This window comes from Pundamilia nyererei, unplaced genomic scaffold (genome assembly GCF_000239375.1).
Source record: "Pundamilia nyererei isolate P.nyererei 1_Seehausen unplaced genomic scaffold, PunNye1.0 scaffold00002, whole genome shotgun sequence".
NCBI lineage: Eukaryota > Metazoa > Chordata > Actinopteri > Cichliformes > Cichlidae > Pundamilia > Pundamilia nyererei.
In genome coordinates this window covers 2610254-2637110 of record NW_005187403.1, presented here as the reverse complement: position 1 = coordinate 2637110, position 26857 = coordinate 2610254, and the positions used below count along the sequence as shown (strand labels likewise).

At 38.2% G+C, this 26857-nt stretch overlaps 1 protein-coding gene across 1 annotated transcript; it reads left to right on the top strand.

The window, feature by feature from the left end:
* The first annotated feature begins 1478 nt into the window (after nt 1-1478).
* Nucleotides 1479-26064, top strand: LOC102195528 (microtubule-associated serine/threonine-protein kinase 4-like). The gene is made up of 4 exons (XM_005720139.1): nt 1479-2044; nt 19001-19154; nt 24816-24943; nt 25948-26064. The coding sequence occupies exons 1-4, from the start codon at nt 1796-1798 to the stop codon at nt 26029-26031; spliced, it is 615 nt and encodes a 204-aa protein (XP_005720196.1). The 5' UTR covers nt 1479-1795; the 3' UTR covers nt 26032-26064.
* The last annotated feature ends 793 nt before the right edge of the window (nt 26065-26857 follow it).

The following is a 26857-nucleotide window of genomic DNA, read 5'->3' as shown; positions in this document are numbered from 1 at the left end:
ACTGTATAAAATCCTAAAACACAGTATATACAATATTTGTTCAAGTAGGCCCCCTAGTGGCCTGTGTTTGGTTAAGCCCTGCTCCTGATCTGCTGCCACCACATGTTGGATGTGGAATGTCATGTAACTTGTGTGGATGTGGTGTTTATTTATTTATTTATTTTTACAAAAGTTCAAAACAGTATAACATGCCAGTGAGCACAGATATCTGAATGCCAACAAATGCTGGAATATGCTTATTTTATAATTTGCATGTCTAGAGGAGAAAAAACCTCTGAATATCAAAACATCTGAGGAATGAATAAGAGTGGGAATGACAGGTAAGGAAGTGCCACACCTATGAGTCACACATACAGGGACAACAAAACAAGACCCAAAAAGAGAGTTAAAAAACAAACAGAAAGAGCAGGAGGCAATGGAGCTATTCATGAGGGGGAAGATGTGTATGCACTCAAGTACACATGTACTTCAATGTGTTTCTTGGAAAAAAAACCCCTTAATCATCTGTTCTTCTGATGTGCTCTTTTATAAACAGATTTATAAAGTTTATAAAGTCTGAGACATTGTGATAGTGATAGATATTTATTGACTATCACTTTGAAAAATACACCATTTCTAACTACTGGTGACTAGTATACAAGATCATATGACCATTATTTAAAAAAACATATTATTATATATCCCAACTTCCTAAATCCTAAATCATAGTGGAATTGATCTGTTTCACTCATGCATAAAAAAGCTGTTTGATGAGCTCTTTAGACTGTGCAAAATAGCTGTTGCGCTCTCAGTGACTTCGGTCACTTGTGAGCAGAGTTTCTCCACATTAAAATGAGTAAAAACCTGCCTCCCGTCCACCATTACTGATGAGCGTCTTAGCAATAGGGGTGCTAGGCATTGAATCCAGAAAGGCCAAGGGTTTAAAAATTAATGTATTTGTGGACTGTTTTGCAATGAATCGGTAATGAAGAATACTTTTATTATAATGTTACATACTACTGCGCTGCCAATGCTAAAAGATGAGACACTACTGAACAGAAAATATGAGTGTACATTTACAAATAAATACATAACTACATAAAAAGAAAAATATCTTGAATAAAAAGTAAAATTTGTCCAAAGATTTATTTATGTTTAGTAATCTAGTAAAAGATTTAGAAATCCCTTGGTTCAAACTCATTTTTATGTTTAATCTTTACATGTTATTTTCGTTTGTGCTCCAAATAAATTCACTAAATATATTAAAAAATTAATTATTGCCCCCCCTTTTTTTGTTCTGTGGTCCCATTAAAAAACCGTGGCCCCACCCTGGTCCCCCTCGCAAATTTCTTCTCGAACCGCCAATGCATCTAAAGCTGGTTAAAGCTATCTGTAGAGAGTTTGGCGGCTGCTGCGATCTGATTGGTAAACCCTCGCACGTTGTGGGCGGGGTTAGTTTTTGGGCAACAAGCTGTACTGGTGCGATAGGAAGACACAGACAGCATGTGCACGCGCTGATTTGGAAGTCATGAGCGTAAAAATCCACAGAGGCTCCTTCTAACCGAAGCGGACACGTCTGCTTGGCGGTAACGCTGATGTTAAACAGGGTCTAATAATGTTTTAGTCGATATCACCAACTTTCGACAACGTCGTGACTTTGGTTTTACTCGAACAAGGAGAAGCAGAAGAGAGAGAGGAAAAAAGAAAGCCGTGTCCTCTAATGGGCTCGCGGCTCCTGACCATAATGAACCGGACAGGTGTGCTTGCAGGTTAATTAATTGCTACCTTTTGTTTTGAAGTAGCAGAAGGCGACGCAATGGAGAAGAAAGAGTTTGTGGTGTCTGAAAGAGGCGAGAGCCAGTCGTCGTCGGGCTCCCAAACCTTGTCTGAGGGGGAAGAAATGACGGCTGCTCTGGACATTAAAGTTTATGGTGATGGCGAAGACAGGCTCAGCTTGCACTTTGAAAATGTGAACGAGGTGGAGGACGGCAGAAATGTGGAATCTGACAAGGAGACCCCAGGAGATGGGGAAGAAGACGAAGAGGAAGGAGAGGAAGACGAAAAGGTAAACACAGTGATCTGCTAAACAAAACAAGGGTCGACTCAGACACGCAGAAAACCAAACGATTACCCGATTAATTAATTATGAGCACATAGAGACTAGATGGCTTTGGTTACCGGTTATTCATTTAATTTTCAAAGCGAAAGCTAATACCAAAATAGTAACTGATTCCAGCTTCTCAAATGTGATACTTTCATTCTCGTTTTTGTTAGACATTCAAATAAAATGTCCGTAATAAAAGTTATTTCCATTGATATACACATCCAATTAATTGCCCCCTCATCCAGCAAGAAAGCAACCACTCCTGAGGAAGGTAAACTCATTACATTTGGTCCTACAGTCAAAATATTTGTGAACCAGTTGATCAGCTGTGCTTGAGCTCATGCTTGCTGGGTTACACTCCGTCATGACGTCAGTGCAAAGTTAAACTATTATTCATGCTGTTGTCTTCATCCACTCAATTTACAAGTTTTCAAGTCGAGATACATTCCTCAGCACATGCGCACTGCTCTGTTTTACTGCAGCTCCTGCCTTTTTCAGAGGCATAAATAGATCATCTGTAATTAAATGCCTGTCAGTCTTCCCCACTGCTTTGGAGGTGTTTTCTCAAACCTCAAAGACAAAGACTGTCTGGATGGAGATTTGGACTATCCAGTCCAAATCTGCCCCTATTTTATAAACCAAAACAATGTTGGGTATGGCTTATATCCAAAACTTGAAAAAGTTATGCATTAAATGAAAGAGGGCAGGTTCATCGCAAAATGCAATGTGATTTTAGAGCAAATGTGTGTAAATTGTTTCATTGTTAGCTCTGTAACTATGCTGTAACGCTAACACACAAATGGCACAATCTGGGACTTGCTGTTGTGATCCCAAGTGGTGCTCATTCAGGAAACAGATGAGAAAAATGAGGAAGACAAAATACATGTATCAGCCTTTTAATTTATATAAGGCTTTACATGGATTCTTCTGCAGACTGGTTTAACTTGCTCCAGTACGCACAATGTAGCCTGGGTGTGTTTGACTATTGCAAGCTCCCGACTGACCCATAAACATTTTCCAAGTCATGATATCATGCAACATTACTTAGGGCTGTAGGTGTGGTTGAAAAAAATGCCATATGTCTCATTTTTGAGGCAGTAGGGAAATACAGAAATTTTGTGTAATGATTTGCATGTCTTACTTCACACGTTTTAACTCTCATATCTGTGTTGGAATCAGAATACCAACTGATTCCTGCACACCAATCAGATTCCTGATTTCTGTGTGTAATTATTTTCATTAATTATAATTTGCTGGTTTTTAAAATGGATAAATTAGTAATTGAAAGCATAACAGACTTTCCAACACACACGAGCCCAAAGATGATGCCCCTGGGTTGGTGTCATGTTTAGTAACAGTGATGCTCAGCTAATTTAGTTGGGGTGAAAAGCAGTTTGACAGTTCATTACCTCAATAGAGCTGAAGTGTTACAGACGAGGAGGCAGGCCTGAGATTGGTCTCTTATTTCACTTTAGCTTTACTGAACTTAAACCAAATGTAATCCATTTAAAAAAAGAAAAGAAAAAGAATTTTCCTTAATTTTGCAAAAGAGTCACACAAAGCCTGTGCACATTTCTCCAGACTGCTTTCAAATGCCATTTTGAGGTTCATTTTAAACCGTTGACCTCTACTGTGCTGGCCACAGAAGAAACAATGTAATTTGACCTGGTATACTGAACTAAGCCAACGTGTTGCTGCCTGGAACTCCTCAAAGCAGGTCACATAACCTGTCAGTGCAGAGAAGCGTTCCAGTGGTATTACTGTAGGGTTAATCAGGAACCCTGACTAATGACCTTTTTTTTGCCCCTGGGGGTTTAAAGAAGGAAAGTCTTCTGAGAACTCGTGTGACATGACTTCAGCAGGCTGAGCAGCTCAGTTACTGTTCGGTCTCCAGACTTACTACTGTTTCAAGTTCCAAAGATGGTATGGCCATGTTTCATAGAGTAAGTTTCCACATTGATAGTATGATGCCTGTCTTCCTAAGATCTCTGTATAATTGCATAGTGCTTCGTTTCAGACGTCTAAATCTGTCCAGGGCTGTGGGCAGTGACTGAGAACGTTATCTACAGTCAGGACAAGATTATCCCACGCATAATTCTTCTCTTTTATGCACAAGACAACAGAAATGGATGAAAATGAGCAACATACAGTTCAGATTTATTAACAGAGTTTGGCTCAAGCTTGTTGTATGTAAACAGTTACTGGGAAAAGGTTAAGATTGGAAGTATTGCTACTGGTTGCACCCATAATTCACTGTCCAAACACTCTGTATGGATGTTTATAAAGCACTTGTATGTGTTTCATAGTTCTGCAGCATTCACTTGAGAGGCCAGCATGTTTATCAATGTATCTGGAGTATGCAGCTGTTAACATGACCTTTTTCAGTTTCCCATCAGTCTGATTTAGGGCTGCGAATAGCTGCTATTAATTAATCACTTCTTTCCTTGATTTTATTTATTATTTAATATTTTTGTTCTTGGGTGTTCCCAGAGTAGCTCTACATGATTCATATTTATCTGATATTGAGCCTTGGTCTAGTCCCTTACGTCGTCTTCTCTCTGAAACGAGTCTTTTTGTGAAGTCTCTTTTTTTAGTATGTTTTCCTTTTAAGGCCACCCTCGCTTTGAGCCAGTTGAGTTCGGATTGGTTGCCCCTCACTAAAGATTTAAACAGCATGTGGGTTGGGCTTCTGTGCTCGTCCCTGGAGCCACGTTCCTGAGAAGACTCCATTATGGTTAATTACTCTTGCTATTACACAATAGTATAAATAGTAGTAGGTTCACTTCTACTGAGGAAGCAATCAAAATACTTAAATATGAATTTTATTTAACAAGTGTTAAAGCTTTGGAAAAAACAAACCCTAAATTTTAGACCATGGCCCAACATTCTGTGCTTCACTTGCTTTTAGAGGTGTTACAGATGACAGCTATCCAAAGCTACTGTCCACACAGTCTTGACTCACTGCTTCATGAAGTATGAAATCTGTCAGCTTGTTAATCATTGTGTTTTCTTTGTCTTTATATATCCTGCTGCTTTTATGCCCTCTCATAATCATAAATCCTGTTTCCTACTTTCTCATTTCTAACTATCCTGTTGGGTCAGCAGAATATGGATATTTCCAATTGTTCATTTTTTAATAGTGTTCTTCCCTGGCTGTTGTTGCCATAACAAATATCCTTTCTGCAGAAGGATACTAAATATTTCTTATCTTTAGAATTCATCGCTAACTCTGACACTTTTAATCAGTATTCCCGCTAGTATACGATGTGGATAGATTGCAGGGACTTGAGTCAATTAAGAAGAAAAATGACAACTTTTGCTATTCTCCCCACATACTGAAGTTGGCACTTTCTGACTTCAATAAAGAAAATATTTCATTCTTAGTCATTAAACAATCCTTAAGTGACTGAAATGGTTTTTGTAAAAGAACATTTGATAATGTTTCATTAGGAAAGAGGGTGCACAGAGAATTGTTTGTGTCTGCAGCTCACTTTGGCAATCTGGACATTTATAGCAAGCTTCAGCTCATTGTTCACTAGGGATAGGAATTGAGAACTGGTTTTGTAGAGAACCGGTTCCCAGTAGTCCAATTTCTTGGAATGATTAGTCTGTCTATCAATCCTGCTTACTGGTTCCAGTTGTACTTGCAATACAATCAGCTGATTTCAGTTTATGTGCCGGAGGAGGAAAATAGTGGCGGAGTCTGCAGCGTGGATATGAACATTTCCTTTTTTTTTTTATTACACCAAGGACAAGAGTGCAGTGATAAAATAGAAACTTCACCAGGAAAGAAACAGTTGCTCAACGGCTGCTTATACTGCTAACACAACTTTGGCTCTTTGCAAGGACCTGCACAGACAGCATCCTAACACTAAGCTAGCCAAGAACCCAGAGTGATGTTAAAGCTGAGTGACTGCAAACTGCAGCCCAACAGCCAGACGCTGAAGTTCAACAGGTAACAAATTGATGAGGCTGTAGCCTCCGTTTCTACCTGTTTCTGCAGTAGAAAACAAAGAGGGGAATACCTCCTACATACACAAACATTTGACTTTACAGCATGCATTTAATATGACGAATATAATGTCTTTATATGCTGCTTAGTGATGGTGGTGACTCTTGACACGGAGCCGTGTCCATGAGTATATGTATTACCATGAATGGTGTAATGTATGGGGCAGTCAAATCATTTACAACTAGCTTGTTAGTCAGCTGTGAAAACAAACAGCTCGTTCTCAGCACTTCCCTATGGAGCAGTAAAGTCTGAACGAACTTTGTTCAGATGAAGACTAACCATGTGTTAGACTAAGCAAATTTCATCACCGAGACGATTAAACAGCTGTAAGGGTGGTGTTTTTATGTCAACATGTATCATGTATGACATGAAAAGATGTGTCTATTTGGCTATTTGCTTTTAAAGAAAAAAAAACAATTCTTTATACAAATAATAAAAAATGCAGCCACTGAGACAAGTATGGAAATTGGTTTATTCTCACATCTTAGATACACTTTATAAATATTAGATAACCTTTCTGTCTGTTTAAACATACTTCATAGCCAAAGAATTTTTCTGCATACACTAGTGCTTCATGTGATATGCTTTCTACTACACCTCTGTCTACAAATGCAGTTTCCTCCACTGGCTTAGCCTTTAGTTTCATAGTTTGACTGTTTCAGCACTCAAATGAATTCATCAAAAGTCAGCTATTCTGATAAATGACTAATTATATGAGTTTCAACACCACAGGGATAAGCTGCTTTTCTCTGATTTAAGTTGACATTTTAGGAAGTGTTTTTCATAGTTTTCTGACTTTTATCAGCCACTTAATTAATCAAAAGGGTTCTATAAGGATTCTTTCTTGAATTATTACGCAGTTTTCTACTGGGGACGTGGCAGCACAGAGAGGGATAGGAAACAGATTGAAAGAGTGGTAGAGGGCGAGCTCTGTCCTGGCTGGTCCCATAGAGGAGGTGGGTGAAAGGAGGATTTCAGCCAAGCTTGTATCCATTATGGACAACACCTCTCACCCCCTTGGGCAGCTCCTTCAGTGGTAGACTGTTAAAGCCACAGTGTAGGACGGAGTGCTATCACAAGTCCTTCTTCCTGACAGCAGTTAGACTATACAATACCCACACAGAATAAATACTTCTTAAAATACTTTAAAGAAATACAGGCTATTATCACTCCCACTACACTTCATGTACATATAAAAATCTTGGTGTATTTTGCTGTATACAGTAATCATCTGTACATAGTATAGTTTTTGGCTTTTTTTGGTTTTTATACACTATTTTCATTTTTTTGGACAGCATGGTGGTTCAATGATGAGCACTGTTGCCTCACAGCAAGATTCCAACACCTGTGTGGAGTTTGTGTGTCCTGTTTGCGTGGGTTCTCTCCGGGTACTCTGGCTTCCTCCCACAGTCCAAAGATATGTAGTTAGTGGGGTCAGGTTAATTGGTAATTCTAATTTGCTCACAGGTGTGAATGTGAGTGAGAATGGTTGTCTGTCTCTCTTTGTTAGCCCTGCGACAGACTGGTGACCTGTCCAGGGTGCACCCTGCCTCTTACCCTGTTGTAGATCTTATACAGTCGATTGTGCAAAGCAACTGACACTGCTTAGGGCTATAGCTGACTCTCAAAGCAATTCATTGTTTTATTTATATATTGATTTAAAAAAAAAATCCCACAATTTAGTGTCTGTCCTCATACTTGTTACCCTGCAGCAAGTATTTTTTTTTAGACAGCCAGTGAGTTTCAAGGTTGCCCTTTTTACCTTATGAAACTAATGGAAACCAGCTGCTAACTGCAAATTGCGTTATTTCCTTGGCTTAACAGTTTTTTCATGATGCGTGTAGTGAGTGAACTTTTAAAGTATTCTGCAGACAAGAACAGACAGGTAAAAATTAGTATGCAGTGTAGCTGGAGCTGGGTTGGGCTGTGCTGTGCTTGCTTAAGTAATGACTCAGCTGACACACACTGATGGCTTGGGTGCAGTAATTTTCAAGTTCTGCTTTGGATTGTGTAGTAGACACTTTAGGAAAGAAGTAGATGATCGTATGTGAAAAATTTGGATTCCTTAATAAAATTTAAATTGTCGCGTTTCTGTATATGTTTCAAATTGAAATCTTAACTTTCAGCAGCTACGTCCACTTCCATCTCAACTTGCTGACACAATCCTTGTTTGTTTATTCTGTGAGGGCCTGTTCCTTGAAGTGAGGTCATCTGCTGCAGATTGCATCAGTGTTTGCTTGCGTATCAATATTTGCTTCAGATTCATGTTTAACTCCCTCTCTTTCTCTCACCAGCGAGTCTAACCCTCTAGTGTTTCCCTAAATAAGCAGTCATTCATTTAAGCAGGCAGCCAGTCAGGGTGATTAGACGGACATCCAGTGTCAGTGTATACTTTGAGTCTAAGAGGATTAACAGAATCTGGTTAAGACTCTTTTCCTCCTACGACAGGCTGTCTCTCTCTCTCTGGGATCCATCGGTGATTTTTGACTTTACTTTCGTGCCCTTTCATGTCTTTTGCAGTTTAATCCGTATTCCATGTCTTTAAGTCTGTTGCTACTCAAACAAAATGTCGCTTGGTCGGAATTTACCTGTAAGTTTGTGTACATCGTCTGAGGGAAGCAAGGTAAGACACTGATTGGATTGGGAAGTATTCAAATGTATTCTTCTGTCTTTTTATTCTTGGTTTGTTAAATTATATGAATTTGATCCTATTCATTTTTTAAACAAACAAGCTTGTTTGAACCTTATCATTGTGGAATTTATGTTTTTTAACTCTACAGTATAGTAGATTTAGTTGTAAACACATCATTTTGTGTTATAACTTCATATTTGATGTTGATATAGTGTTTATATAAAATTAATGAAGAGTATTTTATAGGAGTTTACAGTAGGCTGTAAATAAAATCCAAGTAAGAGTTAAACCTTATGTAACCAAACCAACTTTGAACTGCAGGCATATATTAAAGAGAGCCCTAGATAAGAGCAGGACTGATTGTCAAGGTGAAGTGTTAAGTTCAAATAAACACTAGCAAGGTCTGTTCCTCTTTCCTAAAAATATGCCTTTCTGCCTAAGTAGAAAAATAAATTCTTATCTGTAACATGATATGTTTGACAAAATTAAGCTGCTGCTGACTCTAGTTATCATCAAACACATCTCTGAAGACAGCACTTGTTCACTTGTCGTCTTATAGTATTTTTCTTGCCACAAAATCTCACATGGGCATAAGAGATTTACAGATGTTCCTGAGCCACAGGTATTGGATGCTGTGGTGGTAGGTGGTCAGGAAGTACAGCAGGTCATCTCCTAATCAGAAAGTTCGTCGTTCAAGGCCTGGGTCCCCCACTATGTACACCAAAGTATCCTTGAGCAAGATAAAGAGATAGTGAATCCAGAGTTCCTCCCGATGCATTCATTGGAGTGTGAACATGCGTGAATGAATGAATGAGACATGTTATATGAAAGTGCTTTGAGTGCTCAAAGTCCACTAATGTTTTTCTAAGACACTCTCCAAGAAAATATGACTTCCTTGGTGGAAGTAATAATGCATGGTGTGATTCTTTACAGTGCTGAAGCTCTTCGTATCTTAACACAGATGCTTGTATGAAACTGGAGAAGGAAAGTACTATACTGTGTTTTTCTAAGTTTAGATTTTGTCAACACAGGAAACTGAATTCCCATGTGTAAGCATACAAAGGTCAAACAATCTAAACCAAAGTTATATATTGTTCAGTGTAAAGTGTCCATTTCAGGTAACTGAAATATACATTTGGAAAAGTGTTTAGCATTTGAGCTGTGAGAATTTTAGGCACCGTTATTCTTTTGTGTAAACATCAACATCCTAAGAACAAAGACTGTGAGGGAAGAGAGTTTCAGGCCCGATTGGAATTTGGGAAGAGTTGAAGGCAGATGCTGGGTGATGAGGTCGGCCAGAACAGAGCTTGCTGTACTGCAGTTGACCCTGAGAAAGAAACGAACGAACATGTTCAGAGGTCCACTGAGTTCACTTCACAGAAATGTTTTGTATTAGCTACACACTATAATGAGACTATGTATTTGCTAAACTCTAGCAAAATTGACACCCTGAATTCCCCATCCGAACTCCTCTGGAAATAAACTGAGGTAATGTTACATTTGCTGAACATGCTGCTTGGTTCTTACCAAAATGATCATGTTGGTAATGGTTAAATTGAAAGAACATTTTAGAATGGCATGTTGGGTAAGCAGCCAGTCAAACAAACAAGGGTAACCTAATACCATGACTAATAAATGTTGTGACTAATGTTCTGAAAGCTTCTGGATCATCATGCGATGAAGCCCTTTTTTGACAGGGGGCACACAGGTTTAAACTTTAATCTTTTAGTGCAGTTTTGCATATGTATCTATCAGTTGTATAACTGAGTGCCTTTCCACAGCATTCCCCTTAAAAACAAAGCTAACACAAGTCAGAAGGAGACTGAATTTTCAAGAGCCCGCCAACTTGCCATGCCACTAAGGTGCGCCCTTCAATGAAAACTCACAATTTGTGCACAATACCATCATAAGGGCCTGATGGTTATAATCATCACTTTTGAGGTGGATGGAGTCAACCTGTGAGGAGTGCATCAGACTATAAATATTTATATATCCTGAATCCCCCTCTAGGTGGGACCAGGATATGTAAATATTTATGTATCCTGGTCCCACTCTAGGTGGGCATAATGGGCATATTAATCTGTTCAGGTTGGGACTGTCATCATGCCTGTGAAGTTTGGTAAAGACTGGGGCAGATTTCTTTGAGTTAGAGCAATTTTGTGCTTCATTTCGAAGCATCAAATTCGCCATGCCGCTGGGGTCATGCTCTTTGACAAAAACGTTTTCAAAGGAGCCTAAAGCCAACTCCTTAAGGGCTTCCTGGACAAATTAAGATTTTCAGCCACCTCAAAACAAACCCCAAAGTGTAAACCATGGCTTTTCCTGTTCCCACTATGTAACGCTGTTGTCAGATATTGCAGTTAAAATGTGTTCAGGGGCGGAGCCTTATCACACGTGAGAACATTGGTCTGGATTTGACAATTTATGTGTGAATGAGAGCAAATTAAAATTGCACCGGGAATGAAAATTCGCCTTGGCGCCTTTTGACGAAATCTCAAAAGCTTTGCAATTAGTACGGCCCAGGTCTCTGCAATAAAGAAGAGTGAGCATATCAAAATTCTCAGAACTGAGGTTTGCTTGTGTTTTGTTACATTTCCTGCTGCAGAAAGGGGATGGTGTAGATCATGGGAGTCAAACATAAGGCCCTGGGGCCAGAATTGGCCTGACAGAGATGCAAACCTGGTCTACTAATTTTCTTTACGGAAAGCATAAATTTTGGACTTTAAAATGTATTTTAAAAGGCTTTACTTTCTTGTTCCTACTGATAAAAGATCTTCCTCATAGACATAAGTAATAATACAAATATAAAGCACTTCTCTACCATGTTTAAAAACTGTTGAAAATGCACTGCTTCTTCTTATATTAGGAAGTATCGGGGATTAGACTTGCATTTAAACTACACTGACCAAAAATCAAAGTGTGTTGTATTTAGCCCACAATGTAAAATCAGTTTGATATTGCTGGTATAGATGTTAATAATAGTAAAATTAATTTATGCTTTTGCCTAATAACCGTTTTAGTGGTGTGTACAGTACAGTCTCCACCTGAGCTCACCATCTTGGTGGCGCTCTGCCTTTTTGCTCTTCGTCTTGTTTGGGTAGATTTCCACATTAAACTCTGACATCATTGTTTCTGTTCTGCTTCTGTTCTGTTTTTTCTTAAAAAACTGGGGGCTTCATGGGCTTAATGTTGTAATATTTTTTTATTTACACGTGGGCTCCTACATAAGTTTGTACTGCATATCTATTTTTTGGCTCAAATGTGGGTGAAATGCTCGCATGGTAAGCGCAACATTATAATAGAGTTCAAATGACTTGACTGGTTGTAGCCCTATCGGAGCTGAAGTCACTTCATTGTGTAAGATGACAAAATACCACCTGTGTTATCATGTTTATAATAAAACTGTATTAGAAGATGTAGATTGCGACTTCTAAAGCTGCCTTGTGTTATAGAGGCTCCAGCCATTTTCAGCAAAAGTTGTTTTTTTTTGTTGATGAAAACTTACAGAGTTGAAGGGGAAATTCTTTTTTGAGCTGTAACCATGTTCTGTGTTTGACTACAGCAAGTGAAAGGTGTTCTCAGTGTTGTTCTCAGTGGCTGCTGGATAGAAAACAATGGCAGACAGAGCGCCTGGTAGAACACAGGATAGCACAAACTGAAAGGGGTAAAGTGTGTTGCCTCTTGATCTACCAGGTTTCTCTTCCTGTTTTACTTTAAATGTGTATTCAGGGTGTCTTAGTAACCAATGAAGACAGTAATAACAATTTGTTCCTACTTTTAAAGGGTTCCTTTCATCTAAGTGAAATGATAAACACGGCTTCACCACAAAGCCTTCAAAGAGAATTAATGTCCTCCTTTGTGAATGTTTGCCAATTCTCCCTTTGTACAACTGATGCCTAATTTCAGTGTGGAAATCATCACTGAATCCACTTTGATAAGAGTGAACTATGCAAATTAGTGAAGAAGTTGATAAAATTAGTGGAAAAACATTAACATTGGTGTTTACGTGTTTGTACTTGTGTTTTCATAGCTACGCTTTGACGTCTAGTAATATACAAGTATGTGAACAACACAGTTTTTCTTGGCCTGGACTACTGGAAGATTCATTACTCCACCTCTGGGTTGGAGTTTTTGTTAGCACTCTTGCACCTTAGTCTTTATGTTTGTCAGTGTAATGTATGAAAGTCTTCCTACATTCTTTGTCATTTCTTTTTCAATGCTTGTGCACCTGTACAGAAAGGGTGTCCTTCCCACTTGCCGTGCCTTTAGTCTTTGTCGTGTTGTCCGGGAAAGGTTCATATCAGACCCAGAGGCTGTCCTGAATTTTAACTCTGTTTTCTGCACTGTCAGCCTGATTCCCTGTTCAGTGAAACCGTTCCCTCTCAGCTGTGCACAGTTAATGCAAATGCTCATACTTTAATTTCTCTGCCAAGACAGCCATGTGTTTTTAGCACTGTTTGTAAGTCAGTATGGTTACACAGAAACCACCTGGCCAGATTTCATGAAATTTGAGAGGTGAAATCAGGGCAAAGGAAGGAACCGTTATGCTTGTAATCATTTATTATACTGCAATTTAGAATTACAGTATTGTGCATTGGCCCTGGTAGAGGACTGAACTCTGATTGTTTTCTGTTACATTCTTTGACATCTGATCTGATTTTGTGTTCTTGGCTCATTGCTTTTCCTTATTGACCCCGAGTCTGTAATAACAACTTCATGTTAATTTGTTCTAACCTCACTTCTCACAGTGCTCTCAAATACATGCAAGATTAGATGTAGACCAGTGTGGGAGAACCACAACGGTCCTTACCAGTCAGAATCCTATGAGGAACCAGTTGTAACTAAGGGTGTGTTTTTATATGTGATAAATGTCTGTGGTGAAGCGATGAAGCTGATTTGTTTGTTCTGGTAGCTAGTTGCAAAGTAAATGATGGGTAGTATTTCTTCATAAGCCAAGTATATTGACAGTGTGCAAAGCTCCTCAGCCTACGACCTGTTGTGTTTCCATGTTCACAGTCTGTGAATGTAGCCTGTTTGAAGATGGATGGTTCATGAAATCTCCTGCCAGTTTTTTTTATTTATTTTTTTAAAGTGCCTGCTCTTTTACAGCTTCCACTGAGCACTTCCTGGGTGTTGTGTAGAGCAAAGCACATTGGCTCAGTGTTTACTGAGGTATCTCAAGTCCAAAGTCATATTACTGAATGTGAAAGCAAATGGTTAATTTTAGCTGGCGATATGTTAAATGAGCTAAAAAAAACAGAGGAAACAGAACTCCAAATGAATACAAGTAATGCTGTAAATACTGTATAAATATTAATATTTTAGCATTAATTTATCTGCTGTCAGGTTCTTAATATATGCCTCCAATACTGTTAAAAGTGTTAAAAGTGCAGGTGTTGCAAGGATTGATTATTAGTGTTACACGTTTTTAAGTTTGTTGAATGACAGGAAATATTGAAAGCTTAGTTTCAAGCAGTGGTTTGTAGACCACAGGGGTATCATGGTGCCAGATCGTGTAATCTCATAATACGATCAAGGTTACAGCGTTGTTTGGTAAGTATTGGACAGTAGTCTCAGTTGAAGTAAAAGTAGCACAACAGCCAATGATAATGAAAACCTGTCAGTAAAAAACATATGGTCTTTATACATGCAGGCTGAGATTGCCTCATTCTTTAGTTGGTAAACACAACCAGCATTGTGTTGTGTAGCCCACCTTCTTTGTTTTTGCTTTGGCAACAAAAGCCTATTGGTACTGTACACTCTGTGCAAGGCCGAGGGCGAACAGGATGATGGAGGAAGGAGGCTACAGGTCAGGTTTGATCCTGCTCTCCAGAGTTCAGCGAGGCTCTGCTGCAGGTAGAAAGGAATGATGGGTGAAAGGGCACTGCTTGCTGCCAAAACTGCAATGTGTCCACACAGAAAGGGAGCTGCAAATGGCTGGCTGCTGTGTCTCATAAAATGTATGCAGATGCTTTAGTCTTTTGGATTTTTATTTACTTGTACCTTTTTAATAAGCTATTGCGCAGAGTGGATGGGATTTAATTTACGTAAATTAAAGATACATTGTCTGGGAAATAGTCACTGATAACTGATATGCTCAACAAGGAAAACAGAAAATATAAAACTTGTGCCAGCTTTGGCATTCCTCCACAAGTTTGCACTGCCTCAGATGGTGCATCATATGTGACATGAAGGAAAACGGTTAGAAGGATAACAAGTCTTACACATTTAAGCCTTTGTAGAGCGTTGGGTCGAAAATTGTCAGATGTACAATCTGCTGTGTTATTAGTAGCTCTAGACCGACAGTGAGGATATCACTAATGATATCTGGTAGTGGGTTAAAAAGCATATTCTGTGGGTTAAGTAGCATCTTCTATCCTGTACTGGTTCACACATAGCCTTGTTTCTTCTTCTTTTTTCTTTTTTTCTTTTTTTTTTAAATTTCTTTCCCAAAAGATTCATTACACAATACTTCATGTTTGATTAGTCTCATGAAAGGCAAATGTTTAGACTACAGTAGTAGGGTCAAAGTCTGAAGATCAGTGGTGTACAGTGAGTCAATAGCAAAATAAAGCAGAACATATAAATCCAAGTAATCTGCTAGTTATAGTTAATAGGGTCCAACTAACAGAAGAGAACTGCTACTCTCTTGTTTAAAATAATTGATACATATGTACAATAGAAAAGGCCAGAATAAGTCAGAAAAACAGCCTTGAGTAAAAGATGACGCCTGGCAAAAGAAGTTATTGAGAAACAGAAGTTCTGCAAAATTGTACAACTTCCTTTTGCTGTAGAAGCACAAAGCGGTCACGTGGTTATTTTAATAGATTAAAGGACGTCCATCAGGTCATTGTACGTGTGCCACCTTTCATCGCTGGCATTCAGAAGTTAGGACTGAATGATGCAGGAGTTTTCACAAATTGTTTCACGGCATAACCGTAAGCTGCTTATTTATGCAGTGTCTGGTTATTATCTGTGTGCTTGAAAGTTACATAACCATCTGTTCATGTGTGATTATTTTAAATGTATTTGGCTTTAAACACCTGGGCACTGTTACACCAGCTGTTAGGAAGGTCACAATTTGCTATATCGTCACATTAGTTTTAGTCTTTACCAACTATTTCAACATCACTAAATTAGTGTTAATCATACTTAATTAGCTGCTACTTTTGTTTACATATATTAATTACTCTGAATTTTACACACACAAATGCTAGCTGTAATCGGGACAGCTCACTAAATTAGATTTGCAAGAATTTGCAATGTATTTAGTCCTGTGTTGATTGTCTGTGACCTGTAGCACCATTGGAGGAAAACTGTCTCGCTTCACTGTGTACTGTACCACTGCACATGGTTGAAATTTCAATAAAGCCACTTAAATATCAGGATTCTTACCTACAGTTTTATTTTTTGTAGCAGACCCGTGAACAGAGAATTATAGCTTGTTGTAGATATTTATGAGGGAAATTACAGTTACTCCTGAGTTACTCCTTTCAAGCTACTAGCTCCTGAATGACTGCGCGATTCCATTTATACAGAGAGTCAGCTCTACAGTCGCTTCTGATTTCTCCCTGGAACAGCCGATTATTAGTATCTTTTGGGAAAAACATTACCATTCAGTATTAGAAACTAAACATGAGTGAACCAATATTAAACTGTAATCAGTATCAGACAGAAAAACCCAAGCATATCTAACTTAAGGATTAGTTTTTGTTTAATATGATCAGTGACTTCATTGTAAACAGCTTGCACGACACTACCTCTAAAACATATTTCTTCATGTACGCATGTTAATGATTTGCATCTTTTGCCCCTAAAACCATTTTAATGATGCCACAGATACTTCCTGTTTGCGCAGTTGTTTGCTTTTGATGGGCCTGTGTTTCAGATTGAGAAACAGATAGTTTCCTAGCAACTATCTTGCACATTATTCAAGTGAGTGAGTCTGTTTTTAATGGTGCAACCTGATGTTGTAAATAAGGATTTAGCAGAGACTGTGCATCCAATCCACGTAAAGCTGGTGCAGCCAAATCCTGAGCTTAACAGATGACTGAACCTTTTAGTCTTCAAAGGACATTCAGATAGGAAACTGGAGGTTGCAGTGAACTACAGGGTTCCTGCAATTATAGTGTGATGAAGATGCTTGAGACTGAGTACTGTGTATTGAGATTCAAGTTGAAATCCTTGTATTTTTCGCTCACTTAGCTTATGTAAAGCTTATTAGTATGTAGTGCTACCGTACAGTTTGCATTAAAGAATGAGTTGTTGTTATACATAATCAAAGTAATAATGGAATTGAGGCATATCTAGATAACTTGTAGGCAGTACAGTGGAGCTATACCAATAGCAAGGATGTCCTGGTTTGAGTCCATGGTCTTCCTGCGCCTGTTGGACTTCTCTTCGGCTACTCTGACATCCTCCCACAATCCAGATACATGCTTGTTAGGTTAGCTGGTGATTCTAAACTGTCTGTAGTTGTGTGGTTGTCTGTCTCTCTGTGTTGGCGCTGTGATAGACTGGTAGCCTAACCAGGATCGACTTAATCAGGACCAAAAAAATGTGTAAGTGTAACTCAAATATTGAAGTACAGATGAAAAGTCTTTGTCACTGTGTTTGTTTAATACACTCAGCATTACATGTGCTTACATTGTATAGCAAATTCATTCTGTGAATACACACAGTACATTTAAGCCAGGGGTGTGCAGCTCCAGGCCTCAATGGCTGGTGGCCTGCAGGTTTTAGATGTGTCCTTGATCCAACACAGCTGATTTAAATGGCTCAATTTCCTCCTCAACATGTCTTAAGGTTCTCGAGAGGCCTGGTAACGAACTAATCATTTGATTCAGGTGTGTGGACGCAGGGTGATATCTGATTTAAGCCATCCTTTTCCATGTACTGAACTCTATGTGCCACCTTGGTATAAATGCAGTTGATGTGTGTGCTTATACACAGCTAAAAGTCTATGCATTCTCCACTATGCGGCACGTGGTTTGCTGTTCATCATGTCTAGCAGTTCTACAACTCAGACTGATATGCACAGTGATATTTGCCCTCAGCACAAATACCATATTGTGTTTTAACAGCGACCATTACTGTTGTAGAGCCTGGGCGTTTCAAAATCATAAGATCTTGATGGTACAGTCCTGTAAGGTCCTGTAAACTGTCCTGTTACTGTGTGTGCTTATTGTTAATAATGTGTTTTAGTACCAGTGAGTAACTTTATTGTTAAGTTTATGTATTTAGCATTTCAAAAGTACAGCTATTATTTGCTTATGCTTTTTCTTTCTTTTTACTATATAGCTGTTGCCTTAGACTTCTGTATTTACTGTGAGGTCATGTCACCCTACAGAGGGTTCGTTTTCATTGTCCTTCATAGATTTAGGATCATGAATCATCCCACAGAGAAGCAAAGGGCACTTCCTTCCACAGAGTGCTCTGAGCCTTGTATGTCTTTGTATTCTCAGGGAGGGCCTCTTCCTAGGTTTTATTTGTTCTGAGCTTCATACAAGTTATTATCTCCTGAGAATACAATGGACTTCTGTAATGTGTTGTGCTTGTATCATGAGGAGTGTTAGCAATGGGTTTGTCATATTTTTTGACATAAACAGTTGGGCATTTTTCTTTTAAACATTTCTCATGAATTATGAATAATGAAAGCACACTGAATACTTAGACTGTCATGTAAGCACGCCCTTTCACATTCAGTATCCTTGAACTAAGAATGACATTTGGAATTAATCAGATGTTGCTACAAGCTTTTTGCTGAACGTTTCTTTTCTGGAAAACACTCTGGCAATTCCCTTTCAAAATTGTCTGAGAAGTCCAAGCCTGTCCTTGGGTTTGCCTGATGTATTTAGACTCTGCAGGTCTCCTTCAGCAAAGAGTCTTTAATGACCAGAAGTAAATTGACACACACACATTCATACAGGATGTGTGTGAGATGGATACTTGCCCTATACTCGATGGGGTAAGTATCTCGCCCGAGATACTATCCAAGCATCCAGAATGGGGCAGATGGGATCAAACTGCCAACCTTTTGATTAGTAGGTGACCTACTCTACCACGTGAGCTACAGCCACCTCAAGATAGAAAATTATTCTTAAAAAGCAACATACTATTACTGCATTAAATGCTGAAAAACATTATACAAGCTAAATTCTTTTTTTCATTATATAAAAGTTTATTTTGGATTTTCGCACTTGTATTGCTTTGCCTCAAAGAAAGTTTGCTAAACCTAATTCTTCAATTCTTTGTGCCTTTGTTCTTTTCCTAGTTTGATAACATCCTCTACCCACCCTACACATACCTCAGGAAGTCCAGTAACCCAGAGCTGACACATGGGTTAAGTCCTGCACTCAAATTTAAACGACATCTCAGTGAGGATGGAAGAAACATTAGAAGGAGGAGCCTTGGAGGTGGACTCACAGGTAATGTTTTTTTTTAAAAGTTCTCACTAGTTTGATTTACACTGAAAGATTGACATCATCTATGAGCAAGTGCTGCCAGATCCTAGCCAGATCCTAGCAAAGATGAAAACGTCTTTGGTTCTGGAAAGTTTTCTCCTTTGGGGCTGCCTTTTTGGTTGTGTTCCTGTATTCCCATAATATTATGACTCATAGTCTGAGTACACAAATAATAAACATATGACATACACTCTTTAAAACCACTTAAGAGGAGAGTTTGTGTATTTTTGTTCAGCCTGATTTCTTTCACTGTAATTAAGTTTTCTCTGTGTAACCAAAATATTAATAAAAACTCCACATGAAGGATCCAGTAAGCAAACATAAAAGTCCCTCATCAAATCACTTAATAATTCCCCACTCAGTGAAATGTACCTTCATGTGTAATTTTCACCACTTCCCACTGCTTGAAAATGTATTCAGAGTGGTTGACCCCAGAGACAGAGGCAACACTTAATCATTCAAACATAGTTGGCTGATCCATCATGAATAGGTCTTTAATCCAGAACATGTTTCCCCTCTTATCTTTAGTGATTAGCAGCTATGGAGATGTTTTTGCTTTCAATTATTAGTGGCTTTATAGTACAGTGGAATTTAATTTGTGGTGTTAAGAGCATTGAAATGTGACTTTAAAATGTATTTCCAGAAGCTGCCTTGGTTAATAATCAGGATAATCCACAGATCCTACTGTGAACAATTTTCAGTGTTAGTGTATGCCTGTGTGTTACTCTGAGAGAGCATTGCCCGAGGAATTCAACAAAAGTTTCACCCTTTTACAGAAAAAAAATTGAGAATGCATCAGTGATGCATCAGTTGCTAAAGCCAAAACGATTACATCATCATCTGCAGACACCACAGATCAGTCTTAAATACCACCAAACTGGACACCTTGCGAAACTGTAAAACATAACAGCATCGTTGTGGAATTATGCGCAGGCTATTTGCTGGCATTATGTGTGGTTTTACAGAACATGTTTTTCTCACAATGAACGGTGAGTTCAAAAATGTTTGGTATCATGTGGTTGGAAAAGGTCATACACTTTAGAGCAGCACTCGGACCTTTTAACCATTTGAATACATGCAGAAATAGCTGTACTGGAATAGCTGTTGTACATTTAAACACAAGAAAGCTATTTGAAAAATATTTGGCATTAGAAGCAAAGTCTCCATCACTGCGGACCGGTGGCAGCAGATAGCTGCACCTCCCAGAGCCTGGTTCAGTGGTTTCTTTCTCCAGACATTTCTTCCTGTTAGAAGGGAGTTTTTCCTTCTCTCTGTCGCCAAGTGTTTGGTCATTTCATTGTTTTCTCTTTATTATTGAAGGGTCTTTACCTTAAAATATAAAGCACCTTAAGGTGACTGTTGTTTTGTTATATAAATACATACAATATAAATACAATACAAGTGTGAAATAAATAACCTTAATTCCTCACTCTGAGACCGACATTCATTATTTTATGTGAAGGACAATATCACGCTTGACTATAACACTGCCATGGCCCATTTTCACCCATAGCAAATCTTTTAGTCAGGCTCAAATATTTAATCAGTGCATACCCCTGTGGAAGTAAAATCATAGAAACGCCACACTGTCACTCTCAGAGAGAGCGCTATGGAAAATAAAATGCAACAAACAGCTTCAAGTTTCAGTATCTGTCTGGATATATCAGTGGGTGAACTGTTAGAGATGGAGACAGGTGTCAGATAAATGGAAAACCACTGAATGTTCTGTTATGCTCTGAGGGGCACTTTGCTCATATTTTGGATCTACTTGGAATTAAGAGTTGCTGCTAACAAGTACAAAGTCATTCTCAGTGAGTACCTTTATTCTATAATGTATCATCTGGGATTACAGTAGCTTTATCCAAATGTTGCTCACTCATCAAGACACACAATGAATGTCTTCTAAAAGAATGGTGTTTCATCCTTACACTAGGCCAATTTAAGTGGTGGCCAGCACCACTTTGTATTAATATGTTTTGTTTTGGGGTTTTTTGTGCTCACTGGCCTTGTTTGCTTCGATTCAGTAATTGGAAGCCCCTTGACTTTGAACAGCTTATTTTTTTTTCCCTTGTGACGTATTTATGGAGACCCAGCTCGCTAATTGAAATGCTAACCTTTTAACATTCAGTAGAAAATTGTTTTCATCAGGTGCAGCTTTGAATAAAAGGATTAGCCTTTACTAATAGGGCTGCATAAAACATAAGACTAAACAAACTGCACACAGCAAGTTCCCTTTTCCTGACTAGAACAAGATGTGTGATGTTTTGGTTTCTTACTCAAAATGTATTTTTCTTGGGTTTTGCTATAGATTATTTGTGCTTGCAGCCTGCAGGGTACTGACTGCTTTTGAAAAGTTGTTGAATACTGTGTGCTTCAGTGATGTATACACCAGAAATTTAGTATCAAAATGGAAAAGTTTTTGAAATCAGTGAGTCTTTAGGTTAACAGCACAACTGCAGACCCAACATGCCTGGGTCAGGGCAGTACTTGCAATCTTTACAGAAATCCATATCATGCACTAGGTTTTAAGACTAGTATAGTCAAATCTTTGTGTTCATATAAAAGCTACGGTCAGCTTTGAATATACTTAATACAGAAGTGCTTGAGATATAAACAGGATGAGGAGTGTTTCTGTCCTGGTAATGTGAACATTGTGACTAAACAGTGAAGCTTAATCGCTTAAATTTAGACAAGTTGGACTAAATTGAATTTGAAGGTTAAACAGGTTGCCTCTTTTACCCTTCAAGGTTCTGGAAGCATGCATGAACATAGCAATAAGTTAGCTTTAAACAGTGTGTTAAACTGAAGCGCTGTGTGTGTAGAGATTTGTTTCAGTGATGGTTCGAAGAGGTGTGGTTGAAAGATCTAGGAAATGACCTTTCAAATACCTGTTCAAAATCTAAATAAAACTGCCCCCCGACACCCCTGTTTCTGAAAGTGTTGACTAGTGTGTGACAGATTTCCTTTGTGCTGGGATGTGATGGGCTCTAGTGAGGAAAACTTTTGCTGGTAAGGAAGGAAGGACTTTAATTTTCCCTCCTCATCCTGTTTGGTCTCCCCTCTGTTCTCTTGGTTTTGAAGCAGTGATCACAGTGCAACTGTCAGGATTACAGCAGCACAATAGGCAGATATGAGCAGATAGTCTTATTTATTACAAAGCGGTTGTCTGACTAAAGCCTAAAACGGATATTCATAATTAGTCTGCTATGGAAAAGAAATGTGACAAAACAAAAAACAGCTTATTTTTCCCAAACATTTAATTTTCCCTTAAATTTTCTGTAGAACCTTGAGAAGAAAGATGAGAGACTACTACACCAGTACTATCTTTATTGCCCAACAACAATAAAAGCTGACATTTCACTGTGTCTACTTTAAAGGTTATTTAAGGGTCAGGTCTGCTGATTTACTCCCACATGGGAGTGAAATCAACAACTGGGTTTCAGAGAACAACAGTTAGAGATATATAATGAACCACAGTCGTTAGAAAAATATTGAAAAGTAAAATAATATGTTGTCATGAACATAACAGAAATGTTTACTGTATGTAACTGATCTAATTAATTCTGTAAATGTTCCAAATTTCTGAACATTGCATTGCACGCTTGTAACGGGAGATTAATGCCATAATGCAATTACTGCCTATCCTAGATTATACAGTGGTCCACTTCTGATACATCAGATTGCATAATCATAATTGTATTGCATTACTCACCAGCATGCAATTAAGATAAAACATTTGAGAGAAATGTCACAGACACAATGTTACACGTACCTGGTTATAGGGCAGGTAATTGCTACTCGCATGTATACATCTGGTGTTGTGCCCAGCAACAGCTATAGCTGTAGTTGGGCACAACAGAGACATTTAACTAGTGAGGGTATTAAAGCTGAGACTAAAAATAATAGAATCCATGTACTATTATGATGATAGATTTTTATGTTTTTGCTTAAAATAAGATTGCTTTAATCATTTTGATAATCATCATCAGTAGCGCTCATAAAGCTCATTTAGAAAAGTGTTTGATCTCAACAGAAAAGCAAATTTGTTGAATTTATGTAATTAACATGAAATTAATTGGGAATGTTGAATAAGACTGAGTTATTAATGGCACCGTAGCTCATTAATTTTTAAATGGAAAATCTTTAGAGGCCTTTTCAGCTCCTCTTACACTCGTTGTTTTATCTAATGTCAACATGTGTTTTTCTTTCCAGAAAACAGGAACAGTGTTACGTGACTCAGAGCTTTTTAGCAGGAGTGTAGGTTTTCAAAATGAAATTAAAACGTCTTCTGGACATAGATGCATCTTAAATAGCATTATTGTTGAATTCAGATTTTGCTGTTAGCAATGCAGTGAGTTGACAAACTTCCCTTTTTAGCTTATCTTGAGCAAAACACTCCTGATAAATGGAGGCCTGCCTTAGGCTAAATGTTTTTGACATACCTCCTCCCTTTCTGTTTTGTGCTCAGCCTTCTTATCTTTCCTTCCTTCTCACTGTTCTTCTGTTTATTCTGTAAACTGAACATTACACTTGTGGATACAAACGAGACATTTTTTTTTTCAAATTCATGAAAATCCAGTTTCACAGTGAAGTCCACTAATTTAAATGGTGAGCTTCTGAATTAGCCTTCATCTTTGCCCTGCCTTTGTGTGCTGAAGATTTATGATAGAAGATGGGAGATAAAAGATGAGAGGTAAAAGTAGAATTGGTGCCATCTAGCTGCCATATTCAGCTTTGCAAAGAATATTGTTGTAGAGGAGTGCTGTTATTTTTAAAACATATAGGGCAACCCATTTGTTTACTTTTAGTAAACTGTAGTGGCACTGTTAGTTAGTCGTCCCCCCCCCCCTTAATCTAAACCCTCAACATCCCGCCTGGCTGTTGGAAATTCAGCTCAGCACGTTCAACAAGAGCAGAAAGATTTTCTTGTCTTTCCTGTTACTCGACATTTGACCTGTAGTCTCCCTGTTTTCTTCCTGTGGTCATGGATTATCAGGCTGTGTAAAGGATTCTGGCTTTAGATTTAGACACAATTGTATAAATTTATTTATTTATTTATTTTAAACCAGTCCCTGTTAAGAAGTTTTGTGCTTACCTGGTTGAGCAGAAGCCTCTTTGGGCTCTGTGTGTGTCACTCCTGTCCGACTCTCACCCTGCTTTCCAGTCCACTCTGTAACTATTCTGTGCATTAAATGCCAAATGTTATTCTTACAAAAAGTTATGAGAGTAAATTATTATTTAAAAACAAATGAGTGCATAATAATGGTCAAAAGGTTGCTTTGAGGGCCTGTAACTCAGAATATTGATAGTATGAGTGATTAGGAAATGCTTGTGAATGAGCTGGTGTAGTTGGACCTTGTTTAACAGTTTCACCTGTGTTGGGTTGTTTTTCTTAAAACTGAGGTAAAAATCTGAGATGAAAGATAAAAAGATGCTTCAAGTTTTGTCTTCTAATTTTTTTTGAAATTATATCAAACAACATTGAATCTTAGCAAGATGGGCGCTTTTACATTGTTGTCCAAACTTATCAAACTAGTCATTTATTTTCTGTAGTTCTCAAATATAATTAATTCAAATTTTCACTGTGCTTGTGTTCAGTGTTTTCTCTCCTGTTTTGTTTTGCAGGCAAATATCTTCTGCTACCCACTAACCTTCAGCAGACAGCTGGCCAGGCATCATCTGAGACGTCTAACCTGGTTCGAATGCGTTCCCTGCACCTTGGAAAGTCAGACCCCTCCCTCACCTCCAGCCTGGTGAGTAATTCATTATGTCAGCCACTGTGAAATCTGTTACCCTGATTCAGGCAGACACAAAAGCCGTTGTTTTGTAAATTTCACTAAACCAGTTGTTCCATAATATTGGACCCCCCGCCCCTCGCATATCAGCACTGCATAGAAGACACTCTGCATATAAGTAGTGTCTGAATAACAGTTAAATATATTAGATACAGTAAGAGGGTTTTTCTTATATTTTCCTCCTGCAGGCGGTCAGAAATAAACATGGTAGCACATATGTCATTAAATGTTCCCGTCAGCCAAACCTTCCCTAAATCCTACTAAAATTTAAAGTATGTTTTAACAAAAACTTTGAAATGACAAAATTATAAATCCAATCAATCCAAAATCAAATTAATCGCAAATAATTGAACATCTTTCTTCTTAATACATAAAGCTAGCTTGCTATTTGTTTTTGTGAGTGTATAATACTTCAAAAAATAAAACAACAGCAAAAACCAAAAAAGGTATAATTAGTTGCTTACTAGTGTGAGCCAATATCAAGATTTTCAGGTAAGTGTACCTCCTGCTGTCAGTGACTGAGACTAACAGTTTTTTCATGGGTTTTATTTTTAGTTTCATGTATTTCCACTAACTTGTGGTCCAGCGAATGACCTGTATGTTTTTCTTAATGACTGTATCCTGTCACTACTGACAGATAATGAAACACCTAACTGCGTTGTTTGTTCTGTAAATGTTTCTATTTCTGTTTATAAACCGCTTTACATTTCTGCATTTTCTGTTGATACAGTATATGACGGAATGCACATCAGCAACATCAGTATTCATATTGATCAGAGATATTGTACCAGATGCACGAAGGCAATTTTAAACGGGTGCATATCTGTGTAGAGTAGTTTAAAGTCTAAACATTAAAAAAAGGGGATGATGTTGATTGAGGTCCAGGTGCATCTGTGCTTTGACATAAATTGCGTCATGAAGACAGACCTGACCTTCACTGTGCTCCCGCTCGGTTCTTTCAGATGACACTGGTAGCTACTCTGATGCCGTATTGTGATCTTATTATCTCAGGACCAAGATGCAATCAAAGGAAGAGGGTAATCTAATGCTGTTAACCTATGAGTCATTTCTGTGTGTGCTTGCAATCGGTTACAGAAAGGTTAATGTAATAAAAAAAAAAAAAGAAAAAGTAAGGTGTATGTTTGTATGCACAGGTGTGTCTCTGCTTACTTACTGTGAAAGCACATTTTTGCTAACTGATGCTCAGTGATCACAGTGTGTTCACCCTAAAACAGGCACTGTAACCCCAGCTGGAGGGTGTCTGTTTTTCAAATGACTCATTATTTCATGTTGACAGTGTTTACATTAATAACAGTGCTGCAGTCAAACTGATGGACTATTTTGTCAAATAGACATATGTTATGTAGTTTGATAAACAATTTTTTTTTTTTAAATATTCTGCTGTTTTTAATCTTAACAAATTTTGTCTTGGTACAAGTCAGGTATTAAAATAGCCGGCCTGCTTCCTTACACTTGGGGGCGCTAGTGTATTTTCACTATGTGGAACTTAAATACATGTGCCCTTGTGCTTGTAAAAGCTTCACATTTTCCCTTTGGTTATTGTGCTCTGTACATGATTTGCTGTAACTTAATTCTCGTGTGAAGATGTCCTTCAGCTAATGTGTTCAATCAGTTTGACATCTGTGACTTTTATGTTATGTGTTATTGTAACACAGCCCTTGTACACATTGAGCATTAGGTCAAATACTTGGTTAAACTATCATTGACAAAAATCTTTCTGTCTCGGCAGATTTGTATTAGGCTACTAAGACACAGTGCCACATTTATCAGGTTCTGTTTATCCAGTGTGTTAACATAAAAGTGCATTTGTGTCATTGTGAGCCCAGATTGAGTCAAAAGTCAATTTTGTGC